Below are 13,444 nucleotides of genomic sequence, written 5' to 3' on the forward strand. Positions count from 1 at the left end.
GGAAAATGGTCACTAAAGTCACTATTTTGCATTGCCATTGCCTTAATCCAAAATAAAAATCATTTGAACTTTGTATTTGTCATTGGCGTAAATAAGGGGTGGTTAGGGGGGCCCACTTGTCCCCACAGACCCACTTGTGGCCCCCCAGAAAATTTGAAAAATTACAAAATAGTAAACTTCAATATATCACAGCCATATTTCCTCATTCCTCATTCATTCCATGTCTTCTTTGATATTTTTTTCAGTTCAGAATGTCAAGTCCGTAAATTTGTCAGATTTTTATTGCCAATCACTTCCTTTGCAAAGCATGATAACTTTGTGTTTGCAAAGCATGATAACATCCAATTTTATTATTTAAACCAAGTTGAAAACAAGATTGTTTGCAAAAATATACATTCAAGTTCTGACATCTAACTAAAGTTAGATTTAATCCAAGCTATAACTTACTCGACCACAATTTTAGGAATAATAGTCGTTTACCCAAATTATTGGTCCTCATAATCCAGCTAAAGATAGCTCAAACGATAATTCTTAAGTAATTCTTTCCAAAATAGAAATTAGAGATTAGAATAAATTGGTAATTATTCAAGTATGCCACAAAACAGTTGATCAAATTCTAAATAAGGTCTTAAGTAGAGAATGACAAGTGCAGATGTTTAGATTTCACTGCTTTCACTGCTCACTGCTCAACTCGGCCTCTTGTAATTTAACATCAGATATGCCTTTTTCCAGTCTTACTGTAGAGATATGCAGAGATATGTAGATCTGAGCAGATATAAAATTGTAGAATAAGGAAGAATAGTTGTTTTTATAGGCTAGTGGAATAAATAGTAACGTACTAATAAAATAATTTAAAAAAATAATTGAATGATTCCTAGATTTGTTCATTTTAGGGTTCAGAAATTTAAAACTCTGACGAAAACTTACAAGAATTTCTCATGGAATAGTGTAGTTTTTGTTGAAAACCGAAGTGAGCTAGTGCGTCCTTCATTCAATATTTCAATAACACCTTCCAGATCTCAATGAATTTTCCAAAAATATTTAAAATATTTCTAGAATTATAAAACAAATTGACAAAAAAATCACAGAATCTCAAAATTTAGTGCAAATATTAGGATATTTTAACTAGTTTTTTTTACTTGTTTTTTACTTGGTAGGCTCAATCGTGTATGGCGCTTTGCGGAGCCGTAATTCTTTAGTATGAAAATATTACGGTTATTAAACTCTCACAATGATTGAGATTGCCTGAATTGTTTGTGGACACCACAATATCAACAAATCATATTTGTTTTTACCTTTATTAAATTAAGGATTTTCATGGACACACCGTATCACCATGTATTTTTTTTTTCTTCCAATGTAGGTTTTTTTTTGTTTATATGGAGCATGATGTCGCAAAGTGCTTTAGAAAATCGGACTATCGTACAATGATCATGAAATTGGGAAGAAAGTACGTCCGCTTTATTTAAACGTTTTGAAGCTTTATGCATATCATACAAACGTAAATAAACAAATCCAAAACTGCAAAGCTGATTTATAAATTATAATATTGAAATGAATATTAGACACGTATTGAGTAAAGTCGGTTGGATCATGGCCCAACTAAAAAGCAACCGTACGTCAAAACTCAATGTAAACACGGAAAACGGGATTGGGTGTCAATAGACATCATTTGTGATGTTCAAGTCGAAATACACGTGTTCAAATGGCTGTCAGTTGGCCCAACTAAAAACCGAATTCGTTAGTTGGGTCGAGGTCGTGGCCCAACCAGCGAATCACGACTGTATATCACACCATTACTAGAAATAAGTTTATTTTTTCGCATATTGAGTGGAGTTAACAACAAGACAAATGGACAGCAAAGGCATAAAAAACTCTTGGCAGCCCATGCGTGACTGATCTATATTGCTTTAGAATATTATCTCTCACCAGCTAGGGCCATGGCCCCCCCTACACCGGGACTCTAGTTACGCCTATGATTTGTATTATTATCAACCAAACCAAATGTGAATCTGGTAGCAATATATTAAATTTGGGAAATATGCACCAAAGAAGTTCCAATTGTCTTGTGCAAATCGTGAGGCTTTTTTCGATTCATGTCAACTATGATATTTTTTTCACGAATGGAATTTGTTAAAATGCGAAAGGCTAACCCCAAGTAAAGAGTACAGAATTGAGGAGTATTGGAACCAGAACCACGTCTGTTGGTGAGCTTCAATACCCTCCAGTGACAAAGATAGGCCTTAGTTTTGTCACATGACAATGAAGTTTGATGTTTCTCAACGCCAGGGAGAATAATGAGCGATAAGGGCGTCGTAACAGTAAGTACAGTATGACTGTTAAATTCATTTATGATTGTTAAATCCGTCTTGCGACTCTCTGAGATAAGCCGCGTAAAAAAATTGTAGACCAAGTTATGTCAAAAGTAATTCTGGCACAAAACATAGTTTAATAACAAGTAAATTCTTCAATATTTTAATTACACAGGATTCTTTTTCTTTCGATTTTCGCTAGTATTTTTGATCGTGTGATTTTAATTTACCACCAAAATTTTTGCAACATGTTTCAAAAATCCTGAACAAATAAAAAAAAATCACATGATAATTCATATGAGTTAAACATTCAGGATGAGTGCAAAATTTGGAAAATGTAAATCGTGTAAAAACAGAAATCCAGTGTAGGTACTTTATATTTTTCAAACATATTTCCAAATCTTGATTCCAAATAGTTCACCGGCTAGGATTCAATTATATCATTTTATATCATTCTTTGGCTATTACATTAAAAAAATTGTTGTAATTATCAACATAATTTTGTGACACAACTTGTAACTCACTACTCGTTCCCGTGACGGCTGGTAGATACCTTCTCGTGGTGTGTTACTTAATATGAGGTACCATGGTAACATTGCTAGCTTCTGGCTGATCCAATAAATACCATCCTCAATATCCAACTCTGTGTTACTTATGAAAGTGTCGCAGTCACTGGCCTCTTGCATGCATCTTCCCCCTTTGTACAATGAAGATGGGCGTGGCCAATAATAAGTAATCCTCATGCTTTTGTTGTTTTTGCCTTTTCTTGATTTCTGATAGCATTCTAGATAAGGATTTCAAAAATAAAACACAAGTTTGCAATCTACGAATTACACCGTAACAATGTCAATGCAAGTTTTAGCTCTATACCCGGTTCAAAACTTCATAAAAAAGTCACTATTTGGTCACTTTTTCTGCAATCGAAAGTCACTATTTGGTTACTTTTTCGTCATCGCTGGTCACTAAAGTCACTATTTTGAACGGCATTCATCGCTACCAGCCCTGCCTACAGGAGACTAATGAGCTCCAGAAAAATTTGGAGAATTTAGAACATCTGATTCCTGCAGGATACCATCATTACCCGGGGCTTTCATATTTTTAAATTGTCTAGTAATAGATCTCACTTCATCCAAATTAGTTTCTAACGAAGGGTCAAAAACATTCTCTTGATTGAGAATGTCTTCGAAACTCCATGTAACCTGATCTTCAATTGGACTAGTGAGACCTAGACTAGAATTATGGGCAATCTTGAACTGCTGAGCAAGTTTTTGAGCCTTTTCATCATTTGTTAATAAAATTTTATTTCCCTCTTTAAGCGCTGGAATTGGCTTTTGAGGTTTTTTTAAAGAATTTTCGTTAGTTTCCAAAAAGGTTTCGAACTGGGATCCAACTTCGAGACATTATTCTCAAAGTTGGTATTTCTTAGAATAGCGAAACGTTTTCTAATTTCCTTTTTGCAAATCTCGCCAAATAACATTCAACGCGGGATCACGAGTTTTTTGGTATTGCCTTCGCCTCACATTTTTAAGACGGATCAATAGCTGAAGATCGTCGTCAATAATAATGGAGTTGAATTTAATTTCAGATTTAGGAATTGCTATGCCTCTGGCTTCGACAATTAAATTTGTCAAAGATACGAGCGCATTGTCAATATCATTTTTGGTATCGAGAGGAATATCAACATCAAAATTCCTATCGATATACGTTTTATATAAATCCCAATCAGCTCTATGATAATTAAAAGTAGAGCTGATTGGATTATAAATGGCTTCTTGTGAGATTTCAAACGTCACAGGAAGGTGATCAGAGTCCAGGGCTCTACATTACGGGTGGGAAGATGTGTAGTTGTGTTGGTAATCCGAGCTCGGTGAATTTTGTACTCACCCAGTGAACTTTTCGATTTTCTTATGGCAAAATGTTCACGATTCGGTTTCCTTATGGCAACTAACCAAAACAAAGAAAAAATTTCCGTCGAAATTGAAGTATTGCACACGATTTTTCTCATACAGTACTAAGATTCCGTCGTATTTATGCTGACAACACATCCCTTCATTGAAAATTTTCAACATTTTTTTCAAATTTGTTACTTTAAAAAAGTAAACAACAGCTGATTCGGTTTCTTTATGGCAAATTTTCGATGAATTTTTTTCGTTGCAACGGCAAAACACTCACCAACACTCGCAAAACTCGGCCGTTTGGGCCACCCGATATATACCACCCTGATCAGAGTCAAAGTCAGCATGAGTTACCAATTGGCCACACAGCTGACTTGAATCCGTTAAAACTAAATCAATTGTAGTAGGATTTCGACTGGAAGAAAAACGAATTTCTCCATTAGGATATTGAATAGTATAATATCCCGCAGAACAATCTTCAAATGGAATTGCTTTGAGCATTATTCCATGAACGGTGTTTGGCATTGAACTCACCAATTATGAAAAAAAAAAAAATTGTTGCAAGTAAGAATTTTAAGATCAGCTCTCAACAAATTCCTTTGCTGCCCATTGCACTGGAAAAGCAAGTAGGCAAAAAAGTACTAGACCATCTTTGGATAATAACAAACACATCAACAACAAGAAATGACATTTGTTTTGTTGTCGTTTTTCATGGTGTGATGTACTATCACTATGATGATAATAATAATTATTTAAACAATATGTTACCGTATAAGGGGTTTCTTTATCGAATTGAAATATATAACAAGTATAATATGTCTCCGTCTAAGTCAACGGCTCAGGCTCGAATGAGCGATATATTTCACAGAACAGACCAACAGTCCTTTATAATTAAAACATCGCATGCGCCACACTGATAGGGTGGTCACTACAATTCTTCCCTCTTAAGTAAATAATTACGATATGTAAAATAATACAATTCGAATGCAAATTCATTGCTACTTTTTTTTCAATAATTCAATAAGTTGCACTTGCACACTAGCACTCCAAATTCAGAATATTCGACGATGAAACGCTGCAGCGTATTCGCCTAGCTACGATGAACATCTTTCGAACGCGTAAGTATTGGGCTTCGCTCACGTGTTCTGATTTTCTTCTTCCTCGGTCTATTGTTCGCTTCTGGGACATCCCCGAATCCTTCAAATTCATCTTCGTCGTCTAAAGAGGTCCGCCTTCGCTTACTTGTACACAACGAGTCCTGTCGTGGGCAAAAGATCGCAGTCTTTTGTCTACCAGTCTTATGCGCTACCTTTAGTTGATTCCTGTGCGCATTCGTCGTATGTTTACCCACTAGGACCTGGAAAACATTTAAGGATACTCTTCTAATCAAAACAGCTTCCAGCCATCTAGGGAATTTATTGACATTCTTATAATATAGCTTATCCCCTGCCACAAGCTGGTCCAAGTCATCCTGAGGTATTACATTCGGTACCTCTGACCTGTTTGGTTATGAGATTGCCTGCTCTCAGTAGATTCAATTAAATAATGTTCAGAGGTGAGCCAGCCAAGGGCTGAAAACCTCTTAAATAATGACGATAATAATAATGTTTGTAAGACCTTTTTGGATTAATTAAATCCAATGACATCTTTGGTTTATATGAAAGCATTTTCTCTGATGGAAATAAATTCTCTTCGCCCGTACAACTATTCCTATAGTTGATAAGAAATAAATTTAGTTTATCATCTATATCTAGTGTCTTCATTTCGACATCAAGCAAATATTTTTTTCAAAACCTCTTGAGCAGTTTTTACCATCCTTTCTGTTTGGCCATCACTAGCCGGGTGATAAGGCGGGCTCTTGAGCACTTTTATACCATGATTCTCTAAAAAATTGATGAATTCGTGTGAGTTAAACGGTGGTCCACCATCGGTAACGACCACATCTGGAAGGCCGAAACGCGAGAAAATGGCTGCAAATTTCTTGTTGACAATTCTAGCTGTTGTACCCGACCGCATCCATTCTACTTCTAGCCACTTGGTGTGACTATCGACGACCAAAAGAAAATTGTTGCCTTCAAAATAAAAGAAACCTGCATGTAGGCGGCTAAATGGCCGTGAAGTGGTTTTTTAACTATTTGCATTTTTGCACAAACTTCACATGATTTTACAAAATCCTCAATATCTACAGTCAGACCAGGCCAATACACCACCCTTCTCGCCAAAGTTTTCACCTTTACTATTCCTTGGTGATTTGAATGCAACAATTTTAATACAGTAATATCCCGATTTTATCACTCCCCTGGTGAATTTTGGGGTGATAAAACAGGGTATGTGACGAAATTGGAAAAAAAATATTTTCATTTTTTTAAAATTCATTCCACAAATATGAATAATTTTATGCCTTGGAAAGGCCAAATGCGTGAACGGTACCCGTTATTTCTTGTCGAAATTGCTTACAGAATATTTCCCAGGTACTCAGATGTCGTTCGTAATAAACAGTGAAAGTGAAAGGCAGTGAAAGTTATTTCATGAAAATCAATGTTATTTTTGGTATTTTTTACGAAAATAAAAAGAATGACAAAATTTTTTGGGGTGACAAAATCGGGTCGAAAACGTGACAAAATCGGGACGTGATAAAATCGGGTCGAAAACATGATAAAATCGGGGGTAGACAAAATCGGAGGTAGACGAAATCGGGGAGTGACAAAATCGGGTCAACACTGTATACTTTTTCTTAAAGTATGAGGAATGACCACTTTGTCCTCCATCATTAATATACCATTGTTTAATTCTAACTTAGATTTTTGCGCAAGGAAATCTTTAAATTGAACTGAAATCTTTTTCGGCCATCCAAACATAATAAATCTAACTATTTCTGTTAAAATTTTATCAGATTGTGTTTCTTTTGAAATTAACGCTAAATCTATTGGCAACTCACTGGTATAATTCAAACTATGTATATGTTCCTGATCCAAACTGCTCGGTATTCTTTGGTCTAAACTTTAGACTCTAAAGGGAACCTACTACAAAAATCAGCATTGGCTAGCTTGGAACCAGGGCGATACTCAATTATAAAATCATATATGGATAACTCCATTATATAACGCTGTAATCGCGTAACAAATATTGAGCTTCGTCCTTCCTTACCAAAAATCCAATTAGGGGTTTATGGTCAGTGAACTCCTGAAATCTTTGCCCAAAAAGAAATTTATGGAACTTTTTTATAACACAAACTAAAGCCAAGGCTTCTAAATGTAAAATCGGTATTTTTGTTGTGCAGCATTTAGTGAGAATGAAGTAAAGCAAATTGGCCTCTCCGTTCCCTTCTCTATTTGAGCTAAAACACCTCCCAAAGCATAAGTACATGCATCCGTAACAACTATTAGCGGTTTTTGAGTCATAAAATGCTAATAAATTTGCATTTTAAAGGTTTAATTTACTTTCTTTGAAAGCATCGTCACAATGTTTAGTCCAATCAAAACGAACATCTTTTTTTAATAGGTTGTATAAGCATTTCAATTTTATTGAAACATTTGGTACAAATTTGTTGAAATAGTTGATTAAACCGAGATAAGCTTTTAACTCAGTCACGTTTTCAGGGGTTTTTGCATTTTCAATTGTGGAAATTTTGTCAGGAGCCGGTAATATTCCATTGCTAGTAATCAAATGCCCTAGATATTGTAAGGAAGATACAAATATATGTATATATCTTAAAATTTATTTGTATATTTGCCTTGAAAAGTCTCACAAGAACTTCCTCTAATCTGTTTAAACACTCTTCTAAAGTCTTGCCTGCAATGAGCACGTCATCTAAATAACAACAAACACCCGTCAGACCTTCAAGAACCTGGTCAATGACTTTTTGAAAAACTGCAGCACTGGAACTGGCCCCTTGGGGTAAACGATTGTATGTATATAAATCTTTAATAGTATTTAAAACAACATATTTCTTGGAACGTTGAAAAAAAATCAGCTGAGTGTATGCTCCAGCCAAATCAAGAGAGCAGAAAATTGTGCATCCAGCCAAGCAATCTATTACCATTCTAATTTCTCCATCTTTTTTTTATAATAGCTATTACTGGGGATGCCCATTCACTCGCCAGTACCGGTGTTATCGCGTCCTGTCTCTCAAGCAATTCTAAATATTTGTTGAAAATTTATCTTTAATTTTATATGGCACTTGATAGGCCTTTTTGAAGATTGGCTGCTCTGATTTAAAGGTGAGTTCCGCTTCGTAACCTGTAATTGGTTCAGTTAAATCTTCATCAAATACTTTGGCATATTTTTGTCTAATTGTACTCAACTGTTGCTCAGGTGTTTCCATGCAAGTTATGCTTTTGAGAGAATGAAGCTGCTTGAAACTATCCTTCCAATTCGGGTAGAATAACTTCAGCCAGCTCCTACCCAGAAGTGAAATCCTTGGAAGTTTTTAAAATAATTAAATTTGTCTCAGTGTGCCATTCAGTTCTACTTTCACATAAATCTGTCCTATTACCGAAATACTGGAACAATTCCACGAAACAATCTTTTATATAGCATTTCACTAAATACAGCTACAGCGGATCCTGTATCGATCTCCATAGATACATTGTAACCATGTATCAAAACATCAATCATGCACGCTTCAGAAATCCTGTTAACACTACTTATCATCACACAACTGATTTCTGATTCGTCACTAGAGTTGTTAACGCGAGTTCTATCGAATTTATCCGTAATTGATGGCTCCTCAATGTCTTTCTTTTCGTCAACAAAGTTGACAGTCTCTACTTGTTTATCATTTTGCAAAAAGTAACAGTTTTTACAGTAATTACAAACTGCACTACCGTGAATATGCTTTGGTCGAATATCGCGATGGCCTCTGTTCCACTCATAGTCCCTGCTTCTGTTCCTAACAAAACCCTTAGCACGATCATTGCTTCTACTTCGATCACGACTCCAACTACGATAACGAGGTCTTTCATAGCTACCCCTACGTTCATAATCATCGAATCTTCTGCCCAAACGTTCCTTAACTGACATCACTTTGCCCGATTCACTAAAATCGTTAATATCGTTCACTAAAATCGTTAAACAGCTCTACTCTCAGCCTTCTCACTTGTTATTATTGTCTTTTCAACAGTTTCCAAAATCCCATCCTCGTCGCCACTGTGATGTACTATCACTATGATGATAATAATAATTATTTGAACAATATGTTACCGTATAAGGGGTTTCTTTATCGAATTGAAATATATAACAAATATAATATGTCTCCGTCTAAGTCAACGGCTCAGGCTCGAATGAGCGATATATTTCACAGCACAGACCAACAGTCCTTTATAATTAAAACATCGCATGCGCCACACTGATAGGGTGGTCACTACACATGGCAACGATCTTTTTTAGATCTAGTACCCATTTAAATTTTCCTTCCATTCCTTCAATATCGAGATGTGGAGAGGCGACTGTAGTAAGTTCGTTGTTTATTAAATAAAATGGGAAGTAAACATCACCTTAAAAAATCTTTATTATCATAAACTAAAACATATTCCAAAGAACTTTTGCTACACTGACCCAACCAACATATATGGGTCACTTCGTAACAATAATTAGTCACTCAAATTTGCATGTTGGCTAAATGGAAATGACTCATATTAGTGTGTGGCCCATGATAGTGGGGTCAATGTATATGTAGCGTGCAAGTTTCAACACGTTATAATGGAATTTACTGATGCAATGTATATTCCTCTATGCATCAATCTTAAATTAAACCTAACTTCCTACCACAACATAAATCAAAATTACAAATGTTTACAAAATTCTCTTCCGCATTTTTCTTTCAAAATGATTTGTTTTTGTATTTGAGATGTGTTCTGACTCTGAGTACATGTATTGAACAAATATGATCAATTTGTAGTCCATTCTACGAAGTGACTCGATGTGACTGGCTTGCGATTACTTTTCCATATGGGACAATTTGACTTGGTATTTTTTCCACTTTTCTAGAACAAACTTCTCGCATAGAATAGCCTAACGCATAGTACAGCTTGAGCTTGAGCTTGATTGACTGTCCGTAGTTGCTACTCCATTATGACCAGATCAGCTGTTCTTGCACAGGGAACCAACAGATGTTTGCTTGGGACTAGCACTCATCTTCAATGTACAAGTACTGGTGATCTCATTTGTTAGGTCACACTGGCGCCTGCCACGTCAGAATGCAAATCAATGTAGGGAAGGGGAGTGAAATGATGGTGCAATGACTCGTCCACTGCAAGCCGAATATACCTCTGCACTTGTCACGAGTTCATGCGGAATTTGTTGGAATTTTTGGATTAGGTTCGAGAGGCAGAGGTCCGTCTTGGTTAACGAGCTGCCAATGTGATAGATAGGAGATGGCAATTTATGGAAATTCTAGTTGGATGTAGGAAACGAGCTCTATAGTCCATTTCCAATTCTAGCAGATTACTGTTAGAATACTGAAGTTGAAGGTATAGGAATAGCAATGGAAACGGTATGGAAGTCCATTTCCAGTTCAAGCGATTGCTAGAACATGAGAAATATAGAGAAAGATACAAAGTAGGATAATGGAACGGATCTGGGATTGAACCCACGACCTCCTGCGTATGAGGCAGAAGCAGTAGCCATATGACTATCAAGCCTGCTCAGAATAGCCTAACGCATAGTACATGTGAAAATAAAGTGAAATATGATAATTACTCAAAATTGCCAAAAGTTCAGATATGCTCGATTTGCGGTTAGCGGCAGTGTATGTAAGAACTGATGTGAAATTATTTCCGTTTTTCTTTTACGAACAAAATATCACAAGTCAGTCAAAAAGCCGCTTAGTGCGGTTTGGTAGAACCCCGACCAACTGTTCTAATGTTGGTTTTTTATTATAGCACCCAAATGAGTGTTATAATGAATATTATGCAACCCATTTGAGTTGCATAATGGTCATTAAAGCACCCATTCCGATGGTATGGAAAAGTAGGTCGTTTTATCACTTAAAGACAAACTGTAAACCAGATACCGTGACCTGCCCTAATTCCGCGCATCGCCTAATACCGTGGTTTTCATAAAAAATCAGAACTGGGCTAACATGGACATCACATTATTTGGTGTAATGTTCAAACATAATACAAATAATACGATGTTCATGATAGCCAGGTTCTGATTTTCGATGAAAACCACGGTATTATGATCAGGAATTGCAATAATACACTTTGACTGTCATGGAATGAACATAGGAGCTCTGTGATGCAGAAAATTGTGAAAAAAAATTATTAGAAACGGAAATTGGAATTGGAAATTCCCTATCAATGGCCGCCCAAACCCCCGAAATGTAATTCAATTGTCGCTGAATCATAAATCAATACCAAAATATAGAATGGCTGTCATCGTCATTAATGATTCTACATACACCCCATTACTCCGTGTCAATTAAATAATTTATTTATAATCATTTCCTGCCTTTAAATATCATACTTGATGTTGCCCATATTTCGCGTACGGTACGAGTTAATACAAACATGTGGTGCCAAAATCGGTAATTCTCAATCGAACTTGGCTTATTGTTTCACTTCAACACTTCCATTTATACCGAATGTCCGTGAACATTGAAGGTACAGTCGATCTCGTTACGTAATACTTTTCAGTTTATCATTTCATATTCACCCGATTAAAGTCCATCCGTTTTTTTTTTGCTGCTGTAGCTTTTGGTTGATACCGTTCGGTTACTATCCTAGTTCCAAAATGTGTGTGTGTTTCATTGTGGTGTAGTTTAGTTTAGTTTGGTTGCTTTTTTTATGGTAAATAAATATGATTGATCAAATCGATACAATATACAACTTTATTCGTCTACATAAGTGTATTGATTAGCTTTAGGTGTTTGTCACTTTTAAAAATCGGTATTTTGGTTGCTTTTTAGGTTTTCTGGTACAAGATGTATTCGGTTTCCATTCAACGGAAAATCTTTCTTGTTTGGGTTGGAATGTTTTAATCAATAAAATTTTAACAATGCGGTGACTATTATGTGATTAGTCCAACAAATTAGTGAGATTAGATGTCCTTCGTGTTTTACGAAACGGTATATAAATTTTCTTCTCTTGGTATAAATGTCTTAATATTTTATTATCATACAGTTTCTGTATTTTCCGAGAATGCCTTCAAGATTAACTACTTGCACTAAATGTTTCTATGGTTATGCTTTAACTCTAGTTTCATGCGCATAGTTCATTTTAGTTTGTGGTTCTACGTTGATTTACAATGCTTGTGTTTAATATTCATGAATTTCAATATTAAAATGGTACGAAAAAAAGTAGATGGGTGGTTTGGAAAATTTGAATCAATGTTTTCAAGGTATTGCTTTAAAAAGTACAAACCAGTTATTTGACAATAAATCATCAGTCTATTGCATCAATTGTAGCTACTAGGTTGTGTAGAAATCATTACTGAAAAATAAGAATATAGGTATAATTTGCATACATTGAAATACAGATTCTCACTTATCTTCCAACGGTTCGACTTGTAAAAACTCTATAAAAAGCATTTCTACATTTTAGTGTAGATTAATCGTTTGCAAAAATACTGCAAAATAAAATTATTGTTTTATATCGCAAAACACAAACGACCAATTACAGTAAGTACTTCGATTTCATCTTGACTAGCTTTAATTAAATTGTTACGAAAAATCGATTCGCTGAAACGAGTTTTCTTTCCCATCAATGGAATTGGTAAATTCTTTTGCCCCTCGATTCGCGTTTAAACAACTTCCAAAATGAAATATCTATTTCGTTTGATACTTTCAGAAATTCCTCATGCACGTTTACTAAACTTTTGTGATTATTGTTTCGTTTGATTTTTGTGTCTCATATCGTAGGTCTTTCAATATTTGAGCTAAAAGTGTTTCATAAAAATGTAGTTTCTATCAAAAGTTTTGTTGCTGTTTGATGTTTTCCTTCATTGATTTTGAAATGCCTGATAACATGAGTAAGTAGAGATAAAGTTATGTAGTTGTGAGATAGGAAAGAGATGAATGGTAGAAAACACATGGATTGGGTAGTTTACGGTTTACTTCGCTGGATTACCCGGCAGCATTTACGGTCGAATCTCCGCAAAACTTATCCGCCATTACCGTGAGCACGTGTTCGAATTTGGCATGACGATCTTCGGCCGGCACGAAGCAGCCTTTGCTGCCCCAAAGGAACTTTACTTGGAATTCGGTTCTGGAAGAAAAAAAAATAGCGCTCGAAAAAA

General features: G+C 35.5%; 1 protein-coding gene across 15 annotated transcripts in view; it reads right to left on the reverse strand.

The window, feature by feature from the left end:
• Positions 1-11,619: 11,619 nt before the first annotated feature.
• Positions 11,620-13,444, reverse strand: part of LOC134212939 (breast cancer anti-estrogen resistance protein 3 homolog) — a 234,339-nt gene continuing 232,514 nt past the window's right edge. For all 15 annotated transcript variants that reach the window (XM_062691299.1, XM_062691308.1, XM_062691304.1 and 12 more), the window contains one exon: positions 11,620-13,413. In XM_062691299.1, coding sequence (XP_062547283.1) covers positions 13,272-13,413 — 142 coding nt within the window. In that variant the 3' untranslated portion in view covers positions 11,620-13,271. The remainder of the gene's footprint in view (positions 13,414-13,444) is intronic.

The sequence above is a fragment of the Armigeres subalbatus genome, chromosome 2 (assembly GCF_024139115.2).
Source record: "Armigeres subalbatus isolate Guangzhou_Male chromosome 2, GZ_Asu_2, whole genome shotgun sequence".
NCBI classification, from domain to species: Eukaryota; Metazoa; Arthropoda; class Insecta; order Diptera; family Culicidae; genus Armigeres; species Armigeres subalbatus.